The sequence below is a fragment of the Euleptes europaea genome, chromosome 21, assembly GCF_029931775.1.
Source record: "Euleptes europaea isolate rEulEur1 chromosome 21, rEulEur1.hap1, whole genome shotgun sequence".
NCBI classification, from domain to species: Eukaryota; Metazoa; Chordata; class Lepidosauria; order Squamata; family Sphaerodactylidae; genus Euleptes; species Euleptes europaea.
Genome location: NC_079332.1, coordinates 17,411,167 through 17,434,197, shown reverse-complemented (window position 1 = coordinate 17,434,197; position 23,031 = coordinate 17,411,167). Strand labels below are relative to the sequence as shown.

The 23,031-nt window shown below is 48.3% G+C and overlaps 1 protein-coding gene across 1 annotated transcript; it reads left to right on the top strand.

Annotated features, from left to right (window-relative positions):
- Nucleotides 1-339: 339 nt before the first annotated feature.
- Nucleotides 340-22,755, top strand: TEKT5 (tektin 5). Its single transcript, XM_056866403.1, has 7 exons — nucleotides 340-912; nucleotides 9,668-9,751; nucleotides 13,580-13,650; nucleotides 14,492-14,635; nucleotides 15,613-15,835; nucleotides 20,315-20,469; nucleotides 22,527-22,755. The coding sequence occupies exons 1-7, from the start codon at nucleotides 340-342 to the stop codon at nucleotides 22,741-22,743; spliced, it is 1,467 nt and encodes a 488-aa protein (XP_056722381.1). The 3' UTR covers nucleotides 22,744-22,755.
- Nucleotides 22,756-23,031: the final 276 nt, after the last annotated feature.

Sequence of the window (23,031 nt, the reverse complement as noted above, 5' to 3'; positions counted from 1 at the left end):
AAACTGAACCCAGTACTCTAGGTGAGGTCTAACCAGAGCAGCGTAAAGTGATACCATCGCTCTGCGTGATCTGGACAGGCACTTCTATTTTGATAGTACCCAAGGGGCTTTCTTTAATTTGAAACAGGCATGTGGGACGGGTGTGCCTTCCTGGACCCCCCTGGTTGGGGTCATGCTGGCCAGGCCAATCTTCTGTGACACCAGCATTGGGTCACAGTGCCCAAGACAGCAGCTGTAAGGAAGGAAACCCCCCCAAGTTACAGCTGCCTGGCTTTGGGGGCTGCCGAAACTGGCCCGCCAAGAAAACTCCAGAGTCGGGGGATCGAACCGTGGGCTGGGATGGAATTCCTCGGAACCACCCAGACGGCCAGCTACTGCGGCCCCAGGAAAAGCTGCCTGCTTCCAGAGGTGGCGCCGACCAGCATCAGCCAGGACAGCTACCGGTCTTATTACCTTCCCGGCTACCGCTACCTCAGCTCCTGGAGACCTAGCTTGTTCTACAAGGTGTCTTCCTTCCGCCCCAACGATGACGGGCAGGGGGGTGGGCGCCTCTGTGCCCCGCTGCGGCCCCCCACCATACTGCCCTCCATGCGGAGCTCCCTGTACGCCCGCTACAGCCCCCAGGACTGGTTCAATGCCAACCGGATCCAGTTCAGAGGGTCGGAGGCGTACCGCCACTGGGCCAGCCGGCTGAACGCCGACTCCCTGCACCTGATGCAGGATAAGGAGCAGCTGACCCGCCAGCAGCAGGAGAGCTCCGGGAAGAACCTGGGCCAGAGGCTGGCCGACATCGACTTCTGGCGGTCTGAGCTGATGTATGAGCTGGAGCGGCTCTTGACCGACACCCGCACTCTGGACACGGCCAAGCGACGCCTGGAGTGCGCGGCGGATGAAGCGCAGAGCCCGCTGCAGGTGGGTGCGTTACAGCAAGGAGTAGTTGTCAAGCTATTGGCTGGGACTGACCCAAATGTAACCCTCGCTGTGGCAAAAAGTTTATCTGTGGTTTTTAATGATACTTCCTTTTGACTGTGCTGCTCAAATATTGTATTTCTGTATGTTTGGTTATTTCTGTATTATTGCATTTATTGAATTCGTTTGGCTCATGACCTGTTGGTCCGCAAGCATAAAGAACAGAATAAAAGTCAGCAACAGATAAAAAATCAGTGGGTGCATTACTGATGAGGGCTTCTCACGCTTGCTAGGGTTGCCAACTCCTGGTTGGTAAATGCCTGGAGATTTGGGGGGTGGGGAGGGCAGGGTTTGGGGAGGGGAGAGCCTTCAGCAGGGTATAATGCTGTAGAATCCACCCTCCATAGCAGCCATTTTTTCCCAGCAGAATTGATCTCCGTTGTCTGGAGATCAGTTGTAATGCTGGGTGATCTCCAGGCCCCACCGGGAGGTTTGCCAACCCCACATGCTCCTGGTATTGCTATGTCCTGAAGAAAGGCTTTTCGCCGGGACACCTTGGAGGGATGAATGTTTTCAGTCGTCCACACCAGTAGGAATAGGGTGGCCAACTCTGGGCTAGGAAATCCCTGGAGATTTAGGGGTGGATCCTGGGGAGGGTAGGGTTTATGGAGGGGAGGGACCTCAGCAAGGTATAATGCCAGAGAGCCCGCCCTCCAGAGCAGCCATTTCCTCCAGGGGAAGTGATCTCTGTCGTCCGGAGATCAGTTGTAATTCCAGGAGCTCTCCAGGCTGGAGGTTGGTAACCCTAAGTGGGAACCAGTGTGGGGCTGGAAAGGCGTTCATGTGACCATAATATTGGGGCTCAGGAGCTACATTTCTGCTGAGGTCCCTCCCCTCCATAAACCCTGTTGCTTGGGAGGGGATATGTTTACCAACCTCCAGGTGTGGCCTGGAGATCTCCTGGAATTACAACACATTTCCAGACGACAGAGATCTGTCCCCCTGGAGGAAATGGCAGCTTCGTAGGGCAGACAGCAGGGCATCACAGCCCCACTGAGTTCCCTCCCGTCTCCAAAGTCCACGCTCCACAGGCAAACCCCGCCCCAAATCTCCAGGGGCTTCCCAAGCCAGAGTTGGCATCTGTACTGAGCAATTACCTGGGAAGTTGGGTCTGCAGCAGGGATTGGTGGAAATGGCTAGTTTATTCAGGGTCCAACCCCATGCCAGCTTCTGTGATTTCATTATCTATATATGCTATGAGTGCTGACCTGACTAGCCTGATTTCATCTCATCTCAGAAGCTAAACTGGGTCAGCCCTGATTAGTACTTGGATGGGAGACCAGCGAGGAAGTCCAGGGTCACTACGCAGAGGCAGGCAATGGCAAACCACCTGTGTTTGTTTGCCCTGACCAGGATGGCCCAGGCTAGCCTGATCTTATCACATCTCGGAAGCTCAGCAGGGGAGGGGCTGTGACTCAGTGGTAGAGCATCTGCTTGGCATGCAGAAATTCCCAGGTTCAATCCCCGGCATTTCCAGTTAAAGGGACTAGGAAAGTAGGTGATGTGAAAGACCTCTACCTGAGACCCTGGAGAGCCGCTGCCGGTCTGAGTAGACAATACTGACTTTGATGGATCAAGGGTCAGATTCAGTATAAGGCAACTTCATGTGTTCAATGGCAAACCACCTGTTGGTTCTTGTAGGTTATCGGGGCTGCGTAACCGTGGTCTTGGTATTTTCTTTCCTGACGTTTCGCCAGCAGCTGTGGCAGGCATCTTCAGAGGAGTAAAGAAAGTCAGAAAGGGGTTGGGTTTGCAGAGGACAATGATTCAACTCAAACCCAACCCCTTTCTGACTATATATTACTCTTCCTACACACTTGACACTGAGAGACACTGTCCTTCAGTGTTACTCCTCTGAAGATGCCTGCCACAGCTGCTGGCGGTCACACAGCCAGGATAACCTACAAGAACCAATGAACTCTGACCGTGAAAGCCTTCGACAATATATTGCAAACCACCTGTGTTTGTTTGCCCAGGCTGGATGGCCCAGGCTAGCCCGATCCCATCAGATCTCAGAAGCTCAGCAGGGTCAGGCCTGGTTAGTACTTGGATGGGATGCCACCCAGGAATGCCAGGGGCATGGCGCAGAGGCAGGCGATGGCAAACCCACCTCTGTCTGTCTCAGGCCTTGAAAACCCTCGGGGGTTGCCATAAGTTGGCTGTGACTGATGATGGTGTTTAAAAAAGGAGCAATAAAGTGTGTTCATTCCCATGTTTCAGATAATAAAAAGTCTTCTTACAAAGGCAGACGCGTCCTCTCTCCGTCACCCCTCTTGCTTGCCTAAACCTGGCCACAAGGTGGCACACGGAGCCTTCCTCTCGGAGGGCAGCCAGGGCTGCTGCTGTTCTGCCAGGCAGGAGGGGGAAGTTTCCCCTTTTGCTCTGTGTCTGCAACTGTGGGCCCTTCTGGCCATCAGGTGGGGATGGTATTGTGAGAGCCAGCGTGGTGTAGTGGTTAAGAGCAGTGGTTTGGAGCGGTGGACTCTGATCCGGAGAACTGGGTTTGTTTCCCCGCTCCTCCACATGAAGCTAGCTGGGTGACCTTGGGCTAGTCACACTCTCTCAGCCCCACCTCCCTCACAGGATGTCTGTGGTGGGGTGGGGAAGGGAAGGGGACTGTAAGCCGGTTTGATTCTTCCTTAAGTGATAGAGAAAGTCAGCATACAAAAACCAACTCCTCCTCCTCCTCCTCCTCCTCCTCCTCCTCCTCTTCTTCTTCTTCTTCTTCTTCTTCTTCTTCTTCTTCTTCTTCTTCTTGCCTTCTTCTGCCCAAGCAGAAATGCGAGCGGCAAGCGTGATGCTTGAAATGGGGGCAGTGCTGTCAATCGTACGTTGACAGGGCAGGGCAAAAAAACCCCCAAAAGGCTGCATTGACACAGGTGTCTTTTCCCCTCGGGACACCAATATTCACGCAGAACAATTTGTTTAAAAATGGAATTGACTGGACCTGTGTGGAGACTTCAGTTTACGCCAGAACAGCAAGAAGAGCTTTGCGGCGCCCAACCAAAGGCTCATTGGGTTTAGCATCCTCGCTGCATTCCTGGGGGGGTGGGGGTGGATGCGGCATGACTCCTATGCCTGCGTACTGGCCACTTGCGCCGTGCAAACTGGCACGGACGCTGGCGTAGGGGCCCTTACGCTGGCCCCCCTGGACTGGGGCGGCAGGGCAGCCTTTGGACGCCAGCACAACCTCCCACTGGCATTCTCCTGGTGCAAGACCCCACGCTGGTGTCTTGGGAGGTGTTCCCGAGGTGTTCCTGAGGCTGTTAGGTAGCTTCCTAACCCCTTTTGCGCTGGGAACGCCCCCTAACGCAATCGATTTGCAATGGGGCCTTTCCCCTCATTTTCGAATTTTTTTAAATAAACCCCCCTTCCCCCCCCAGCTGCCTGAGGGATGAGAGCGTTTGACTCGGATCTGGGAGACCCAGGTTCGAATCCCCCACCTAGCCATGGAAGCTGGCTGGGCAACTTTGGGCCAGCCACACACATTCCACTTGACCTACCTCAGAGGGCTGTGGTGTAGATAAAAACGGAGAAGGGGAGAATGCTCTAAGCCACTCCATGTCCCCATTGGCGAGATAAGCGGGGTATAAATGAATTAAATAAATGCATTTCCAGTTGCAGCCGGGTAGAAACCTCAATGTAGCTGACAAACGGATTGAAACCAATATCACTCTAAGAATCATAGTCGAAAGGGGCCATATAGGCCATCTAGTCCAACCCCACTCAATGCAGGGTCAACTTAGAGTTTCTCTGACAAGTGTTTGTCCAGCCATTGCTTGAAGACTGCCAGAGACGGGGAGCGCACTACCTCCCTAAGCAGTCCCTTCCACTGTTGAACTACACTTAACTGTAAAAAAAAAATCCCCCTAAGGTCCGGTACCTTTCCTCCAGTAATTTAAACCCATTCTTGCGAGTCCTCTCCTCTGCTGCCCACAGGAACAGCTCCCTGCCCTCCTCTAAGTGACAGCCCTTCAGATACGAAAAGAGAGCAATCTTGTCTTGTCCCCCTCAACTTCCTCTTCTCCTTTGACTCCACCATTGGGACTTGAGTGTATACAGCCCCTTGGAACCTTATAGATCACAACTGTTGATAGATGTAAATTTATCCAGTCCTTTTGAAAGACCGCAAAGTCTCGCCAGCGCCAGAGTCCTGCCGAGGATGTATTCTTCCCCTGATCAGCTAGAGGCAAGAATGCAAATGAATATCCTGCTATATCTCAATGACCCATCCCTGCAGAGTGACGCACACACCCCCATACTCAGCTGTAAGCTCCATTCAGTGCAATGGAACTGAACAAATTCCTCCCAGCCATGGCCCGTGTACTTCAGTGCCCATTTTGAGATTCTAAGATACACTTATCTTAAGAGATGTATGCCAAAAAGGCCAAATAAGTCCAGTGACTCAAGAAATATATTTCAAATCTGTTGAGAAGCAGAACTGGATTTATAAGACAGTGTAGAGAATATGCAGATGAATAAGTTGCTATAAACTCAAATATTAATAGTACCTTTTCTCTTAGTCTATATGTCTATATATGTTAGGTATTAACTTAGTCGAGGGGTAAAAATATGTATTGTTTAGATATATTGGCAAATAGGCCTGATAAAACAGTGTTAGTATATGAATATAATACCATATAATATGGTGGCGTAAGGTAGCTAGATTATATGCAGGCTTGAGTATAGATGTGTGTATTTCAGTTATGTTAAACACTTAATCACTTTCAAGATCTATTGTTTAACAGTAGGTATGATAGAATGACTCATCTCTGCTCCAGTGCGGGAGTTGGCGATCTTGTTATAGATATGGAGTAATGGGGAGTGTATATGTTTTATATGGGGAGTGTATGTTTTATGTTTGTATGTATGTGTTCTGTTGTTATAAAAATAAAAAATTAATTAAAAAAAGGAGATTCTACACTGTGATCTTTCTTTTTTTTTTCTCCTCTCACTGATCTGCCGGGCATGTTATTTCATCATTCATGCCAACAGTGTTGAAAATAATCATAATTTTAAAAATTTGCACAGCCAGCCAAATCTCCCCCACCCCCAATATAACAAGTGGATGTGTGTGTGTGTGTGTTTTAAGTGCCGTCAAGTCGCTTCCGACTCATGGCGACCCTATGAATGAAAGTCCTCCAAATTGTCCTATCTTTGACAGCCTTGCTCAGATCTTGCAAATTGAAGGCTGTGGTTTCCTTTATTGAGTCAACCTATCTCTTGTTGGGTCTTCTTTTCCTGCTGCCCTCAACTTTTCCTAGCATGACGGTCTTTTCCAGTGATTCTTGTCGTCTCATGACGTGACCAAAATACGACAGCCTCAGTTTAGTCATTTTAGCTGCTAGGGTCAGTTCAGGCTTGATTTGATCTATAACCCACTGATTTGTTTTTTTGGCGGTCCACGGAATCCGTAACCCTCTCCTCCAACACCCCATTTCAAAGGAATGTATTTTCTTCCTATCAGCTTTCTTCACTGTCCAGCTTTCACACCCATACATAGTAATAGGGAATACGGAATAGGGAACAAGTGGATGCCTGCCCCATATTATCAGCCCTTGAAGTGAACAGTTCAGGGTCTGGTTTACTGTTTGCAGTCATGGGGTGCTTGAAAACTCTCGGGCAAAGAACCCTGGCAGGACGTGCTTAGAAGTCGGTGCAACCAGGAAATGGACCCTTACCGACGCCCGTTCCCAACTTGACCACTCCACATCAAGTAGCAATTTGGCAGTTCACATTGGAAGGGCTACTATGGGAATTCTGCTCAAAGTTTTAAAAAAATTGCCACTTTTAACAAGAAGACATAGAAAACATTGGATTGTGTTGGCAGGGGGGAGAAGGAGAAGGAGACGAAGAAGAAGAATTGGTTTTTATGATACCCCCATTTTCTCTACCCTTAAGGAGTCTCAAACCGGCTTACAATCTCCTTCCCTTCCTCTCCCCCCAACAGGCACCTTGTGAGGTAGGTGAGGCTGAGAGAGTTCAGAGAGAACTGTAACTGCCCCAAGGTCACCCAGCATGCTTCATGTGTAGGAGTGGGGAATCAAACCCGGTTCTCCAGATTACAGTCTGCCGCTGTTAACTAGTATACTATGCTGGCTCTTGTGAGTTGCAATTCCAAATAGAATAGCAAATATAGGAGCCGCCAAAGAAGGCGGTCAGAGCTACTGCTTGTAGCAGTGAGTTCCACAAGCGAATGATGCATCGCCTGAAGAATAACTTCCTTTGGACAGGTCTGAAGTTCCTACCTGTTCATTTAATTGCTTGGCCCCCCAACTTAGGGTTGCCAGGTCCCTCTTCGCCACCGGCGGGAGGTTTTTGGGGCGGAGTGGAACTTCAATGCCATAGAGTCCAATTGCTAAAGCAGCCATTTTCTCCAGGGGAATTGATCTCTATCGACTGGCGATCAGTCGTAATAGCAGATCTCCAGCTAGTACTTAGAGGTTCTAACAAATTGCTACTTATGCTGAAACAACAATAGTTTAGAGAAACACAGCACAGGCTCAATTCAAGAAAATAAACTATAATTTATATTATTGTGCTAGAATAAATTCAAACTCAACAGGATATAATCTCAACTGGGAAACACAAGTATTACAAAGGTTGCTTCACCAACATAATCAAAAGACCGGTTGCCGCACCGGACGGGTCAGCGACTGTAATTTCCGGTGCGGCAACCGGTCTTTTGATTATGTTGGTGAAGCAACCTTTGTAATACTTGTGTTTCCCAGTTGAGATTATATCCTGTTGAGTTTGAATTTATTCTAGCACAATAATATAAATTATAGTTTATTTTCTTGAATTGAGCCTGTGCTGTGTTTCTCTAAAGTACTTAGAGGTTGGCAACCCTACCCCAACTCCAAGGTGAAGATGCCAGCCTCCAGGTGGGACCTGGGGATCCCCCAGAATTACACCTCATCTCCAGACTACAGAGATCCATTCCTCTGGAGAAAAGGGATGCTTTGGAGGGTGAACTCTGTGGCATTGTGGCCCACTGAGGTCTCTGCCCTTCCCAGGCTCCATCCCCAAATCTCCAGGAGTTTCCCAACCTGGATCTGGCAACCCTACTCCCCCCTATCCCCTGCAGGTGGATGGGGGGGTGGACCTGGCAACCCTAATGAAGAAAGTAGGGGAAAAACCTCTCCAAACGGCGTGCATCAGAGTAGCAACTTAGTGACTGATCTTGTGTGACCAAATTTTAGAGTTTCTGCATGGACAACAAGAAGCGCTATTGGTTTCTTGGAGGAGGGGTGCCATCTGGAAATTTGATACAGTAAAAGAAAAAAATTAAAACGTTTTAAGTGCCAGTTCTTCAGAGACCCGCTCAAGGAGGTTCGCAAAAATAAAACAAGGTCACACCATAAAACTCTATTTCATTGTTCTCTTGATTGTGTGGTCCAGTTTTGTTGCATAGTTTACGGTTCAGACCTGATTGGTCTTTATGACGTTGTTTTGTGGCTTTGGAATCCAGATGGAGTCCTAAAGAGTTAGGCGGATGATCAGTGATGTAATGAAAATAAATAAAAAACCAAAGGCATAAAAATATGGATAAAACCCCAGAAGCATCAATGTTGTTAAAAGTTCAGTGTGTGACTCTTCCTTGACGCTGTGAGCTGCAGTCTAAAAATACGAATGCACTTTGCCATAATAAGCAGTCCTATATCCAGGAGCCAGCATGGTGTAGTAGTTAAGAGGGGTGGACTCTAATCTGGAGAACCGGGTTCGATTCCCCACTCCTCCACATGAAGCCTGCTGGGTGACCTTGAAAAGTTGAGGACAGCAGGAAAAGAGGAAGACCCAACAAGAGATGGATGGACTCAATAAAGGAAGCCACAGCCTTCAATTTGCAAGATCTGAGCAAGGCTGTCAAAGATAGGACATTTTGGAGGACTTTCATTCATAGGGTCGCCATGAGTCGGAAGCGACTTGATGGCACTTAACACACACACACAGGTGACCTTGGGCCAGTCACAGTTCTCTCCGACCTCTCTCAGCCCTCGTAGAGGTAGGCAATGGCAAACCATCTCCGAACGTCTCTTGCCTTGAAACCCTACGGGTCTCCATAAGTCACTTGATAACACACACTATACATCTTTTTTTCTGCTTTAATTAAGAAAAAGAAAGGTGTTTTTTTTTTTTAAAGATTCTTTGCATGAACCTGTATTTCTGCTGATAGGTGGAAAGTTGTCAGAAGCTGATAGCAAAATGCTCTCCCAAGTCATGGGTCAACATATGCAACGTTTACATCCCAATTCTAAGTAGAACTACACCATTCTAAATCAACCCTTCGATGGATTTAGGAGTAAAATCTGTTTAGGACTGCATTGTAACTCCTGGTTTTGGACAACGAACAACCGTACGCTTATATCTCCAGTTGTCTCAGAGCAGAGTTGACATTCCCAAGTGACTCTGTAACAGCGTGTTCCACCGTTAGGAGATCAGATTTGGTGAACAGATGACTGGTCGCGTTCTCTAAAAGTCCCCAAGAGACCACCAACATTTTTGAGGTGTAAGCTTCTGAGACTCTCAGCTCTGTTTGTCAGGTATCTGATTAAGGGAGCTCTGACTCTCCGTCTGGGTCTCTGGGTGCTACCTCACTTGAATCCAGCTCCTCTGCCTCAGACCAACACAGCTACCCTTCTGAAACTATCTAAAAGTCCCCAAGAATCATTCACTGTGTCGATTTTCTCACTTGCAGGTGGCTTTGGAATGCTTATACAACAGAGAGAAACGCATGGGCATCGACCTGGTCCATGATGACGTGGAAAAGAATCTCATCCAGGTTTGTTGGCTGTATGAACCAGACGGCTATCGAAAAAACAGCATTCTAGAGCTGTATTGTTTTGAGTTAATGCCATGCTCATGAAAAGCCAGGATTGAGATACCTGTTGGCTTTGGTCGTTTATGCATGGGTACTCTCACATTTACCCCCGGTCGGTCTCGGTTGTTCCTTGGAGTTATGCATGGGTTTTCCGTCCTTTAGAGATGACCGCGCTGCCAGCCCTCACAAATCCCGGGACTTACTGTCCCTCTGTTAACCTGATCCTTCCCTCTCCCCCGAGCTCAGCCCGGGTGAAATCCCAGTGCATAAGGCAAAGGGTGGGATACCAAAACTTGGTTTCTCTCACATCCAATTACAAAGCAGCATGTAAAGAGGGGGGGAGTCAAATGCTTCCTGCTTCCTCGAAGCTCTTTCTGAGCAGAAGGAAGGCTTTTTAAAATCGAGGGTTGGATTTCTTACCCCCCCTTTCAGATTGCTCCATTTTTTGTTTTTTGTTCTTAAAATGCTTTTTTATGCTGCCATTGGGTTTTTTGGGTTTTTTTTCTCTCACAGTAAGTACTAAAAAGTAAGCCAATTACAAAGCAGCATTTCAAGGGGCGGGGACTTGATTTGAGCTTGGAGACTGCTGGTGCACAGATTCCCAACAGGGAAGTGTGGGTCCAGCAAGCAACGAAGCTCAGGGAAAACTCCCCTGCATAAACGACCCTTGTGCCAGTTTTACCCCAGAAGCAGGTTCAGAAAGACCGGGAAATGGGCAGAGGCCAGTCACATAATATCGTGAGGCCCCAGTCCAAGCTCCCTCCTGTGATGGAGGCAGCCGTTTCTGAACTGGGTGCTCCTTGGGGATGTCGAGGTGAGGCCTCCTGAATTCTATGGAAGCATCTCCCGCACGAAGGAGGGAGAGGAAAGCCAGGGTTCTGGCTCTTTGCTTGGGGGAAGAAGGAAGTGGGCACAGGAAATGCATCAGTGGGCACCACTGATCTGTAGAACTAGGGTTGCCAACCTCCGGGTGCTAAAAGAAGTGCTGCAAATATATGATAATTACAAGTCAAACAACAACATGCGGGCTCTTATATACCTCAATATCTATTAACCAAAACACTATACAACTATATTCCTCTATATTATCATACATTATGATATTCACAAAAACAAAACCATGGATATCCTCTCCTTTTTAAACATTTTTACATGCCCAAGTAAATACATTCCATATAGAGTCCAGGTGGAAGATAGGACAGTCCTTCCCCCAGGCTTGACGCCGTTCGAAGCCAACAGAAAGTCCCCGCCGGGCGCAGAACTCCAGGGAAGGCAGAGCGTCAAAATCCGACGTCAAAGAGAAAAGTACAGGTGGACAACAAACAAGAACGCTGGCGAGTACTAGATGCGACCCCCAGGTAGGTGAGCGCTTCGATGCTTCATCAGTAAGCCAATCTTGGTGTGATCCACAGGGAGACCTTATCCACTAGCAATATTGCTCAGGGCGACAGCCTCTTCCACATAAAAAATGTTTAAAAAGGAGAGGATATCCATGGCTTTGTTTTTGTGAATGTGAATATTATAATGTATAATACAGAGGAATATAGTTATGTAGTGTTTTGGTTAATAGATATTGAAGTATATAAGAGCCTTCGTGTTGTTGTTTGACTTGTAACCTCCAGGTAGTAGCCGGAGATCTCTCTCTATTACAACTGATCTCCAACCGATAGAGGTCAGTTCACCGGGAGGAAATGGTCGCTTTGACCATTGGAGACTATGGCATTGAAGTCTCTCCCCTCCCCAAATCCCAGCCTCCTCAGGCTCTGCCCCAAAATCCTCCTGCTGGTGGCAAAGAGGGACCTGGCAACCCTATGTAGAACCCTGAATGGCCAAGTGCCCACGGTAACTGATAGGCTGTATGAACCTGACGGCTAGCTTAGTTTAACTATACCAGGGATCCCCAGGGTGGTACCAGTGGGCACCATGGCAGCCGCCAACACTTTTCTTGGTGCCCACCAAATGTCTTTAGAAAGTCAGTGGGGCTCTTACCCAACAGGTAGGGTTGCCAACCTCCAGGTACTAGCTGGAAATTTCCTGCTATTACAACTGATCTCCAGCTGATAGAGAACAGTTCCCCTGGAGAAAATGGCCGCTTTGGCAATTGGACTCTATGGCGTTGGAGTCCCTTCCCTCTCCAAACCCCGCCCTCCTCGGGCTCCGCCCCAAAATCTCCAGGTATTTCCTAACCCAGAGCTGGCAACCCTACCAGCAGGTCTTCTGATTGGCCACCACTGAAGATCGGATCAGCTGTGCAGATTAAAATAATTTTAGTGGCAGCTGCTACCTACCAAGTTGTTTTATTCTCTCTCGCCCCTCTTTCCCAGGGTATTTTTTATTTCCCCCCCTGCGCTTGGTCAGCCATTGTGTGTGTGGCTTTGCCTCCTGTGGTGGCCACTTTGTGGCTGTGCCCCACCTCCTATGGCAGCCCTTTTGTGGCTGTGCCCAACACCATGCGTAGGGTTGCCAGGTCCCTCTTCGCCACCGGTGGGATTTTTTGGGCGGGGTTTGGGGACGGGAGGGACTTCAATGCCATAGAGTCCAATTGCCAAAGAGGCCATTTTCTCCAGGGGAACTGATCTCTATTGGCTAGAGATCAGTTGTAATAGCAGGAGATCTCCAGCTATGGAGTTCATAAATATTGCATCACATAGCAACGGAAACGTGACGTGGTACAATGGAAATCCGGTATAATTCCATTTCGTGTAAACTTTCTCAAGTCTTCAGTCTTTCCGTGCAAAATTCATTCAACGCTTTAAGGAGTGTACCTTTCCTATGTCTTTGGACGGCAATAGTAAAACGTCTTACTATTGCCGTCCAAAGACATAGGAAAGGTACACTCCTTTATGAACTCCATTTACAACAAATTTGATATGAACTGAGCTTTTGCGCCGGTATATTCTTATATTTTGTGTTTATTTTGGGATCATTTTTGACCCATTGTCACATATCTGTTGCTCCAGAAGTGTATTTGTATCTTATTTGTTCTCAATACATTCTTCTAATAGCAAGAATTGCATTGTTATTTTCCTATTTTGGAAATATTTGTCTTGTGCCATATTTTGAATTCCATACTCCTGTAAGCACTTGCAAGCCGTTCATTTGATTACTACTACCTGGAGGCTGGCAACCCTAACCATGTGTCAGAATTCCAATGGTACCCACAGGCTCAGAAAGGTTGGGGGCCCCTGCTCTGTGCTCTCGTAGACCCGACCTTCGGTGAGCAGGCAGATGGGTACCCCTGCCAGGGTCCTGCTGGCTCTGCCCGACTTGCGGGATTCCTCCCCATGAGACGTTCTCTTGCCTCATCCTCATCTTCCTCGTAGGCACCAAATTTGGTTCTGTTCCCCTGAGCCGGATTCACACGATTTTCTGGGAGATGCCAGGCAGCCCGGCCATTCGCTGTTATCTGTTGCTCAATTCCGCCGCCGACTTATTTATTCATGCATTTATTTTAGCTTTGTGTTAGTATTTCTGTAGTTTGCCTTTTAACATTCTTTCATTAGGTTCCTTAAATAATAGAAAAGCGAGACAGAAATAATTAAATGAGATGCTATTTGTGCTGCTCTCTCTCTCTATGAAACAAAAAACTAAATGAGAGAAAATAAAGCAAAGTATTTGAGAGTCACATATCTCAGCATACAGTTAGATATCGGTATATGTCTGCCGGGTTTCAGGCGTTGCCGGTTATTGCCAGTTCTTAGCTCGTATTGTACAGACAATCTTACAGAGGGTAATATTTCTGCTTCCTTTTGGTAGAATTGCTGACAGGTAAATGTTTTTCTGTTATAGGAAGTTGATTTGATCAAATCGTGCCAAGAGAAAATGAGAAAACTTGCAGAGAGAATTGATCAACAGCTCAAGTAAGCTTTTTGAAAATGTAACCCAATTTTGAAATGGCAGGTAACAAGTACTACCCTGTTTGTTACTGATTTTATAGTTACCGTACAAATGGAGCCGGCATCTTCTATGTATATTGCTTTGATATTACATATTTTTGAAGTAACTCTTTAACATCCAATAGAAAAATATATTCTATGAACACATTTAAAGTAATTAGTTAGATTGTAGAGAAACTAACAGTATGAAGGGATTAATAGAAATAATTACAGAAATTACAGGAATTATTAAACTAGCTTATATTTCATTTATCGGTTTAACTGTGTCACATATGATAGAGGGGGACCATTAGTTAAGCTGTTTTTGAATTTTGTACTCTTTCAAAGTGTCGAGATTTTTAAAATTATATATTTATAAAGCATGTTTATTTTATTCTGTTTAATTATGTCCTTGGTTTGATTGTGAAAGGTTTCACATGATCAGTAGTAATCTCAGTTCCATTTGTATTATTCGCTTTATCTATTTATCTATCTTTTTAAAATTTTCTGTATTTTTAATTATGTAAAATAAATAAATGTAATAAAAAGGGGGGAAATGGAGCGGGGGGGGGGCTTTTCATGGAATGTTTCATCCTCCAATGAATGACAGTCAGTTCAGAAGGCAGTTTTCTAGACCAGTTGCCATTTAATACCTTTCCTCTTATACCTCTGTACCAAAAGGGCTAGAAACTTGCTTTAAAAAAAGAAGAAAAAGCAAGCAAGCTGGGAATTCAGGCCAAAAGACTGCCTACCCCAGCTGTAGGCAGGGCTAAAACCCAAAATGTTTTTTTTTCGTGTGATAAACACCTTTGCTCTGTCCTTGTAGCATTAACCGAGATGCTCAGCATGCCCTCGAGAGGGATCTCAAAGACAAAAGTTCTGCCCATTTCATTGATGAGAAGTGCTATAACCTGAGGAACACATCTGACAGCATTAACTACTACCACGGAGTGGAAAAAATTGACGGAACGTGAGTACGGAGCACTTTGCCGATAAGAAACCCCTTTGTTAAAGGGAGGGGCGGTGTGTTGTCAGGTACGAAAACAGAAACCCAAACTCACCATTTCCACTCCCTCAAACGGAAATGGAAATGCAATATCCCCGGACTCACTTCAGGGTGTTGCGTGCGCTGAAGAATCTGTTTTGAATTGTGTACTAGAAAAATACTTAAGCAGAGCCATAGAAATAATAGAACCCCCTACAGCGTTTGTTCATGATTAAAACATTTTTTTTTCTCGTACTGAAGAATAAAATGCTAAATTTCATATGAAGGCTGTGGTAAGAGCTCTCTCTTGGTGTTAGAGTTGCTAGTTTGGGGTTGGCAAATTCCTGGAGATATGGGGGTGGAACCTGGGAAAGGTGGGGTTTGGGGAGAGGCTTGCCAATTGCCCGCTGGATTAGGCTTGCCAGTTGCCCGGTGGAGATGGGCAAAAGCTCGCTAATCCGCCAGGCTGCCCGCTAGGGTTGCCAACCTCCAAGAACGAGCTGGAGATCTCCTATTACAACTAATCTCCAGCCGAAGTCCCTCCCCAAACCCCACCCTCCTCAGTCTCGGCCCCCAAAATCTCCAGGTATTTCCCAACCCAGAGCTGGCAACCCTTAGGGCTGCCAACCTCCAGGTACGAGCTGGAGATCTCCTGCTTTTCTCCAAGAAATGACTCCTAAAGTAGGGTTGCCAACTTCCAGGTAGCAGCTGGAGACCTCCTCTTTCTATTACAACTGATCTCCAGCCAATCGAGATCAGTTCACCTGGAGAAAATGGCCGCTTTGGCCATTGGGCTCTATGGCATTGAAGTCCCTCCCCACCCCAAACCCCGCCCTCCTCAGGCTCCAACCCAAAAACCTCCCGCCGGTGGCAAAGAGGGACTTGGCAACCCTAGATGCAATCCCAGGAGATCTTCCAGCAGTTGGCAACTCTAGATAACAGCCGTGACCTCTCCCTTCCAGTGTCTCGGTCCCCGAAACATGGGCGAAGTTCAGCGATGACAACATCCGTTATTCCCAGAACGCGCGGTCCAACACGGCCATCCTCTGCAAGGAGGCGGACAACACGCTGGAAAGCACCTCTGAGGATTTGTGGAGGCAGTACACGGACACCAACCTGGCTTTCAACGGGCGCACCTCGGAGGTGGCCGAGGCCAAGAACAAGCTGCAGGCCCAGCTGGCCAAGGTCAGCAGACGGGGTGGCCAACCGGGGCTTGGGAAATTCCTGGAGATTTCGGGGTGGAGCCTGGGGAGGGTGGGACTTGGGAAGGACCTCAGCAGGGTGTAATGTAGGGTCACCAGGTCCCTCTCCGCCACCGGCAGGAGGTTTTTGGGGGTGGAGCCTGTAGAGGGCAAGGTTTGGGGAGGGGAGGGACTTCAATGCCATAGAGTCCAATGGCCAAAGTGGCCATTTTCTCCAGGGGAACTGATCTCTGTTGGCTGGAGATCAGTTGTAATAGCAGGAGATCTCCAGCTGCCACCTTGAGATTGCCAGCTCTGGGTTGGGAAATACCTGGAGATTTTGAGGGCAGAGCCTGAGGAGGGCAGGGTTTGGGGAGGGGAGGGACTTCAATGCCATAGAGTCCAATGGCCAAAGTAGCCCTTTTCTCCAGGGGAACTGATCTCTGTCACCTGGAGATCAGCTGTAATAGCAGGAGATCTCCAGCTCATACCTGGAGGCTGGCAGCCCTAGTGTAATGCCATACAGTCCACCCTCCAGGGCAGCCATTTCCTACAGGGGAGCTGATTGTAGTCTGGAGATCGGGCTCCACCTGGAAGGTGGCAAACCCCTGATACCCTAAGCAGTTCTACTCCGAACCCTCCGCAGATCTTTTCAGTTGAGGTTTACTCCCAAGTAGGCTTACCAATTGCCTGGTATTGGCAGGCAGATGCCCACCAATTGACCGTGCTGCCCGCCGATCCTCAGCTGGCTCATGGGTGGAAGAGGGCCAGGTGAAGGAGGGGATGCTCCAGCACTCCCCCCAAAAAACTTTATAGTTTCCATTTTTTCAGAAGAGATTGCTAGACTGTCACATCACTTCCAGGACGCTCTAGCACTCCCCCCCCCCAAAAAAAAACTGTGGAAACCTGCTAAGCATGTATGCCTTCCACTTGAGAATATAGTAGCTGTAATTCCAGGAGAACTGCAGGCCCCACCTGGAGGTTGGCAACCTAAGCTCCAGAAGACTGACCAATGGAGAGGGAGAAAAGGGGTCTTTCAGAGCGGCGGAGATTTTACAATGTCTTATTGAGTACAAAACGAACAACAGGTTAAATTATGTATTTGCACATTGCTTGTCCAAAGTAGTTCGCGAAAAGAGACTTGCAAAACAAATTGGGATGAACAATCTTTTGACGTGCCGAGTGGGAGAAATCTGATGTTCTGTCAATTCTTTTTGTTTTGGGTGCCAAAATGTCTCATGAGGTCCTCCGGATAGGGTTGCCGACTCCAGGTTGGGAAATTCCTGGCAATTTGTGTGTGCGTGTAGGGGTGGAGTCTGGGGAGGGTGGCATTTGGGGAGGGGAGGGACCTCAGTAGGGTATAATGCCATAGAGTCCTTGCTCCAAAGCAGCCATTTCACTCCAGGGGAACTATCCTCATAATCTGGAGATCGATTGTAAGTCTGGGAGAACTCCAGGCCCCACCTGGAGATTGGCAAGCCGACCCCCTGAGCTACATGTCCCCATGTTTGTTCCATGTGCCACATCTGACGGAAGCAGATTATTTTAAAACAACAGATATTCCCAGGATAAGAGGTGTCCATGACGCATCCCGTCTTCGTAGGAGGAAGGGGACAGTTGACGTCAACTGGCCCGTATTTGCTAGAACAGAAAGGTATTTGTTTGGCAGCCATGTAAACTAATCCCTAGTCTGGCTGGACTTAAGTTCAGGATTTGGGGTCCCCCCCCACACCCGCCGGTGCGCTTTTTTTCTTCTTTTGCTTCCTGACGTTTGGAGCACGACCACACAATGATGCAGATTGGTGCTGTGCGATCTGGGGATTTCCTCTTCCAATCCCTAGGTGCATTTTCAAATGTCGTGAATAATTTCTGTACAGTGTCTAGCGGTCGTGTGTAACCAAAGGTCCTGTGGGGTGAGTTGGAAGGGGCTACCCTTAAGGGTAGGGTCCCCCACCCACCTGTCTAATTCTACATTCTTAGTTTTAATTCTTGTCTTATAATGTGACCAAAGTCACTTTAGCTTCTAGGGTCAGTTCAGGATAGATCAAATCAAGCCTGAACTGATCCTAGAAGCTAAAATGACTCAACTGAGGCTGTCATACTTTGGTCCCTTTACGAGAAGACAAGTGTCACTGCAAAAGACAATCATGTTAGGAAAAGTTGAAGGCAGCAGGAAAAGAGGAAGAACCAACATGAGAGAGATTGACTCAATAAAGCACTGGTTCCCAACCAGGGGTCCGTGGACCCCCAGGGGTCCGCGAGAACTAAATTAAGGTCCGCGAAACAAAGTTATAAACCCATAATAAATTAATATTTTCAATTAAAAGTTCTCTATTATAAAAATATATATTCAAATATTATTCTAAGTTTAATGTTTAACTAACAGTTATGATAAAAGTTTATTTTCAAATTCTCAGAATTTTTATTTTGGTGTCCCTGCACCAAACAAAAAAGTCCTAGTGGTCCCTGGTCAAAAAAAGGTTGGGAACCACTGCAATAAAGGAAGCCACGGCCCTCAATTTGCAAGACCTGAGCAAGGCCGTTAAGGATAGGACGTTTTGGAAGGACATGGATTCATAGGGTCGCCAGGAGTTGGAAGCGACTTGACGGCACTTGGCACACACACAATTTTAAAAGGGAAAAGGAAAAAGCCGCGAGACAGCAGCCAGGAATGCTGGCTGACCTTAAAACTACACAAAACTCTCCGTTGGGGTGAAAAAGTTGAAAAGTTTGAGCTGAGATGGGAGTTCATGTAAAGGTCCAAATAATATTTTGTTTCAGGGGCAGAGGAGGGAGAAAATCGCTGGCCACGTATCAGTAACCTGGTCCCTGGGGCACAATCTGGCAGGAAGCTCTACTGTGTGTCTCCGGTTTATTTCGGCAGGGCTTGGGCAGACGGACTTCCTGCTGGGATTATTTTGAATCTGTTGGGCGGGCAGAGATTGTTGGCCTGGGAAGCCGGGCTTTCCTCTGCCGTGGATTCATTGTGTATCCTCGGACCAGGGACAGGCTGGGAATCAAGAACAATAACCCACAGCAATCATTTTCTTCACAGGATTGATTCATTTACTTAATTTCTAAATCGTTTTTCTCCCCGATGGGGGCCCAGAGCGGATTACGACACTTTCCCCTTTTCCGTTTTATCCTCACAGCAACCCTGTAAGGTAGGCTAGGCAGGGAATGTATTATTGGCCCCAAGGTTGCTCATCGAGCTTCCATGGCAGAATGGGGATTTGAACCTGGGTTGCCTAGATCCTAGTTTGACACTCTAGTCCACTGGTTCCCAACCGGGGGTCCATGGACCCCCAGGGGTCCGCGAGAACTAAATTAAGGTCCGCGAAACAAAGTTATAAACCCATCATAAATTAATATTTTCAATTAAAAGTTCTCTATTATAAAATATATATATTCAAATATTATTCTAAGTTTAATGTTGAACTAACAGTTATGATTAAAGTTTATTTTCAAATTCTCGGAATTTTTATTTTGAGCCTTGGGGTCCCTGCACCGAACAAAAAAGTCCTAGTGGTCCCTGGTCAAAAAAAGGTTGGGAACCACTGCTCTAGTCTAACCACTACTCCACACTGGGGCCTTTTATGCAGGGATGTTTCCACTGTGGTGTAGTGGTTAAGAGCGGTGGTTTGGAGTGGTGGACTTTGATCTGGAGAACCAGGTTTGATTCCTCCACATGAAGCCAGCTGGGTGACCTTGGGCTAGTCACACTCTCTGAGTCCCACCTCCCTCACAGGGTGTCTGTTGTGGGGAGGGGAAGAGAAGGCGGTTGTAAGCGGGTTTGAGTCTTCCTTAAATGGTAGCGAAAGTCAGCATATAAAAACCAACCCTTCTTCTTCCTCCTCACGGTCACCCCTGCCGACTGCTTCAGGGCTTCCTTTTGATTATGCATGCCGTCGCCTCGTTCTCTCCATGTGTTTTGCCTGCATTTTTCAGTTTCTGGCTAAAACAGCGTCCGGAAAACATAGGCAAAATGCACGGGACGAGCGAGGTGACTTCAGACTGTCGGAAAAGGCATGCATAATTAGGGTTGCCAGCTTCCAGGTACTAGCTGGAGATCTCCTGCTACTACAACTGATCTCCAGGCGATAGAGATCAGTTCCCCTGGAGAAAATTGCCACTTTGGCAACTGGACTCTATGGCATTGAAGTCCCTCCCCAAACCCTGCCCTCCTCAGGCTCCGCCCCAAAAACCTCCCATCAGTGGCGAAGAGGGACCTGGTAACCCTATGCATAATCAAAAGGAAGTCCCGAAGAAGACCGCAGGGAAACCACCCTGCATAAAAGGCCTGGCTCTCGAATTGTTATAGGAGTTAGTCCAATCTAGATCTGAACAACGTTTTTACACATTTTTCATTCTCATCCATTCCACTCTGGAAACTGCATGCAGGAGGACTTCAGTATGTGGAAAGCGGGAGGAGGTGCTTGACTTTTAAATAATGCCATTTTGTTCTCTCTTTCCGTTTTTGCAGACCCTCCAAGAAATATTTCAGACAGAAAATACTATCATGTTGTTGGAAAGAGCTATACTGGCCAAGGAGTGCCCGCTCAAAGTGGCCCAAACCCGCCTGGAAGCGAGAACGTGGCGGCCCAATATGGAGCTTTGCCGAGACGTCCCCCAGTTCAAGTAAGTGTCCCCCCCGCCTTGTTTCCCTCCGGGTACAGCCATACAAAGGGCCGTCAAATCCCAACACATGAAGCTGGCTTATCCTGACCCCTGGTCCATCGAAGTCAGTATTGTCTATGCAGACCGGCAGCAGCTCTCCAGGATCTCAGGAAGGGGTCTTTCACATCACCTACCTGCCTGGTCCTTTTAACTGGAGATTGAAACTGGGACCTTCTGCATGCCAAGCAGATGCTCTACCACTGAGCCACAGCCCCTCTCCATGGCTCTTCAGGGTCTCAGGCAGGGGTCTTTCACATCACCTACCTGCCTAGTCCCTTTAACTGGAGATGCTGGGGATTGAACCTGGGACTTTCTGCATGGGACCTTCTGCATGCCAAGCAGAAGCTCTACCACTGAGTCCTCAGTCTCCAGGTTCTGGTTATCACGTACAAATAGGATTTCCAACCTCCAGGTGGCGGCTGGAGATCTCCCGCTTTTACAACTGATCTTCAGGTGACAGAGATCAGTTCCCCTGGAGAAAATGGCCGCTTTGGCAATTGGGCTCTATGGCATTGAAGTCCCTCCCCAAACCCCGCCCTCCTCAGGCTCCATCCCCCAAATGTCCAGGTATTTCCCAACCTCCAGGTGGTGGCTGGAGATTTCCCGCTATTACAACTGATCTTCAGGTGACAGAAAACTGTTCCCCTGGAGAAAAACGGCCGCTTTGAATGGTGGACTCATGGCATTACACCCCGCTGAAGTCCCTCCCATCCCCAAATGCCGCCCTCCACAGGTTGCACCCCCCCAAATCTCCAGGTATTTCCCAACCTGGATCTGACAACCCTATGTGGAGCACAACTCCCCCCCCCCAAATCAGGAATCCATTGGGTTGCTAACCTCCAGATAGTAGCTGGAAATCTCCTGCTGGCACAACTGTTCTCCAGCCGATAGAGACCAGTTCGCCTGGAGAAAATGGCCACTTTGGCCATTGGACTCTATGGCATTGAACCCTCCCCTCCCCAAACCCCATCCTCCTAAGGTTCCACCCCAAAAACCTCCCTCCAGTTGCAAAGAGGGACCTGGCAACCCTAGGAATTCCCCATCTCCCCAAGTACTGGGCTGCCCCACCCGCCTTCCCTTGAAGCAGGGACAGAATGCTTTATTGCAGGCAGTAATGTGGCTACAAGCCCTCTGGGTGGAAATCATCTGGGAGAGTCTCTGGAGGCAAAGTGGAGCGGAGCCTGCCTTTTTCTTTAAGGTACCTGAATTGGCCTCAGTGGGTGGGTGAGATAACATCTCCAGCAGCTCTTTAGCCAGAGGCTTTGACAAGTTTTGGCCCAGGATCAAAGAGGTTTTCCAGCAGAGCTTGCTGGCTTTCAACCTCCTTGGCTTTCTGAAGAGGCAGAGGGCTGAAGCGGAGAATGCCATGGTGGTCATGTCCCCTGGCAGGTTGCTACAGGGATAAAGTGCGTTCACACATTTGCTTAGAATCATAACTTGGAAGGGACTACCAGGGTCATCTAGTCCAACCCCTACACAATGCAGGAAATTCACTACTACCCCCCCACAACCCCAGTGACCCCCTATTCCACGCCCAGAAGATGGCAGGATACCCCTCCAGGATCCCTGGCCAATCTGGGATGGAGGACAATTGCTTCTTGACCCCAAAGTGGCAATCGGTATTTCCCTGGGCCACGAGAGCCAAACACTGACGCAACCCTTCCTGCCCTCCCTCTCACGATCTGCCTAAGTTCACAGAATCAGCATTGCTGACAGATGACCATCTATAGGGTTGCCAACCTCCAGATGGTGGCTGGAGATCTCCCACTACTACAACTGATCTCCAGGCGATAGAAGTCAGCCCCCCTGGAGAAAACTGGCAATTGGACTCTATGGCATTGAAGTCCCTCCCCTCTCCAAGCCCCGCCCTCCTCAGGCTGCACCCCCACATCTCCAGGTATTTCCCATCCTGGAGCTGGCAACCCTAGCCGCCTAGCCTCTGCTTCAAAACCTCCACAGAAGGTCCACGCGCCGAGTCTCCGTCAGGGCGAACCTCTTTCTCCTTTTCCCACTTCCAGGCTGGCGAACGAAGTGTTCACCATCGACGACACCCTGCAGACCCTGAAGCTGCGTCTGCGGGAGGCCCAGGACACACTCCAGCTGCTCATCCTCAACAAGGCCCGGCTGGAGCACGATCTCTTGGTGAAGGCAAACTCCCTCTTCATCGACAAGGAGAAGTGCATGGGGATGCGCAAGACCTTCCCTAGCACCCCCCGCCTGGTGGGCTACACCTGAAGGCCCCTCCGCCGGCTGGCCTGGCTTCTGCTCCCGTGGCGTAAAAGACTGCAGATCGCGGGACAGGACACGGCCCTCTTTGATTTATTATTTTTGGGGGAGGGTAGTTGAGCAAAGGAGAAAAAAAGGACCCGATTGAAATAAACGTCAGCGAAACCAAACCGTAAGGAAAACCCAAACCGAGACCATGGCTTTTTTTTCTTATGGGAAACGGATCTTCCTACGAGAGGAAGGAAGGAAAGCCATAATTAATTCTGGAAAAATAATATGTGCTGGGGAGGGGGTTGG

Coding starts and splice junctions, on each gene's coding strand:
- TEKT5 (XM_056866403.1), top strand. CDS start 340: ATGGAATTCCTCGGAACCACCCAGACGGCCAGCTACTGCGGCCCCAGG. Junction 913..9,667: donor AAGCGCAGAGCCCGCTGCAG/GTGGGTGCGTTA, acceptor TCTCACTTGCAG/GTGGCTTTGGAATGCTTATA. Junction 20,470..22,526: donor CGAGACGTCCCCCAGTTCAA/GTAAGTGTCCCC, acceptor TCCCACTTCCAG/GCTGGCGAACGAAGTGTTCA.